Genomic DNA, 398 nt, shown 5'->3' with positions numbered 1-398 from the left:
CGGGGCGCCCAGCGTCCCCGGCCCCTTCCGGGCGGCAGCCACGGCAGCTTTGCTCTGCAGCAGCTCCCGGCCCTTCTCCTGCAGCTCCTTCCGAAGGGTCTCCACAGCCCCATCCTGCACAGCCTGAGCCGACCTCGAGGCCTCCAGCAGCTTCTGCAGCTCCGACGCCTTCTCCTTCTGCTGAGCCACTTCCCTCCTGGAGGCCTCCAGCTCGGCCACGGCCTCCTGCTGCTCCTGGCACCTCTGCTCCAGCTCCTGCACTCGCAAACGAAGCGCTTGGGTCTCCTTCAGCTTCTCCTGGTGCAGCTCCTGGCTCGAGCCAGGCTCCTGCTCCCTCTGACGGCTCTTCTCCTCCAAGCCCGTGAGGGAAACCTCCCTGGCGCTGCCCCCCGCCCCCT

The 398-nt window shown here is 68.6% G+C and overlaps 1 protein-coding gene across 1 annotated transcript in view; it reads right to left on the bottom strand.

The window, feature by feature from the left end:
• LOC104385319 (nuclear mitotic apparatus protein 1-like) overlaps window positions 1-398 on the bottom strand; it is a gene marked incomplete at its 3' end in the record, with an annotated part of 14019 nt that overhangs the window by 4298 nt on the left and 9323 nt on the right. The window contains 1 exon segment of the mRNA XM_009993757.1: window positions 7-396. Coding sequence (XP_009992059.1) covers window positions 7-396 — 390 coding nt within the window.

Source organism: Chaetura pelagica, unplaced genomic scaffold (assembly GCF_000747805.2).
Source record: "Chaetura pelagica isolate M959 unplaced genomic scaffold, ChaPel_1.0 scaffold2353, whole genome shotgun sequence".
Classification (NCBI taxonomy): domain Eukaryota; kingdom Metazoa; phylum Chordata; class Aves; order Apodiformes; family Apodidae; genus Chaetura; species Chaetura pelagica.
Note: the sequence above shows the minus strand (reverse complement) of the source record. Positions and strands in the feature narration are given on the sequence as shown.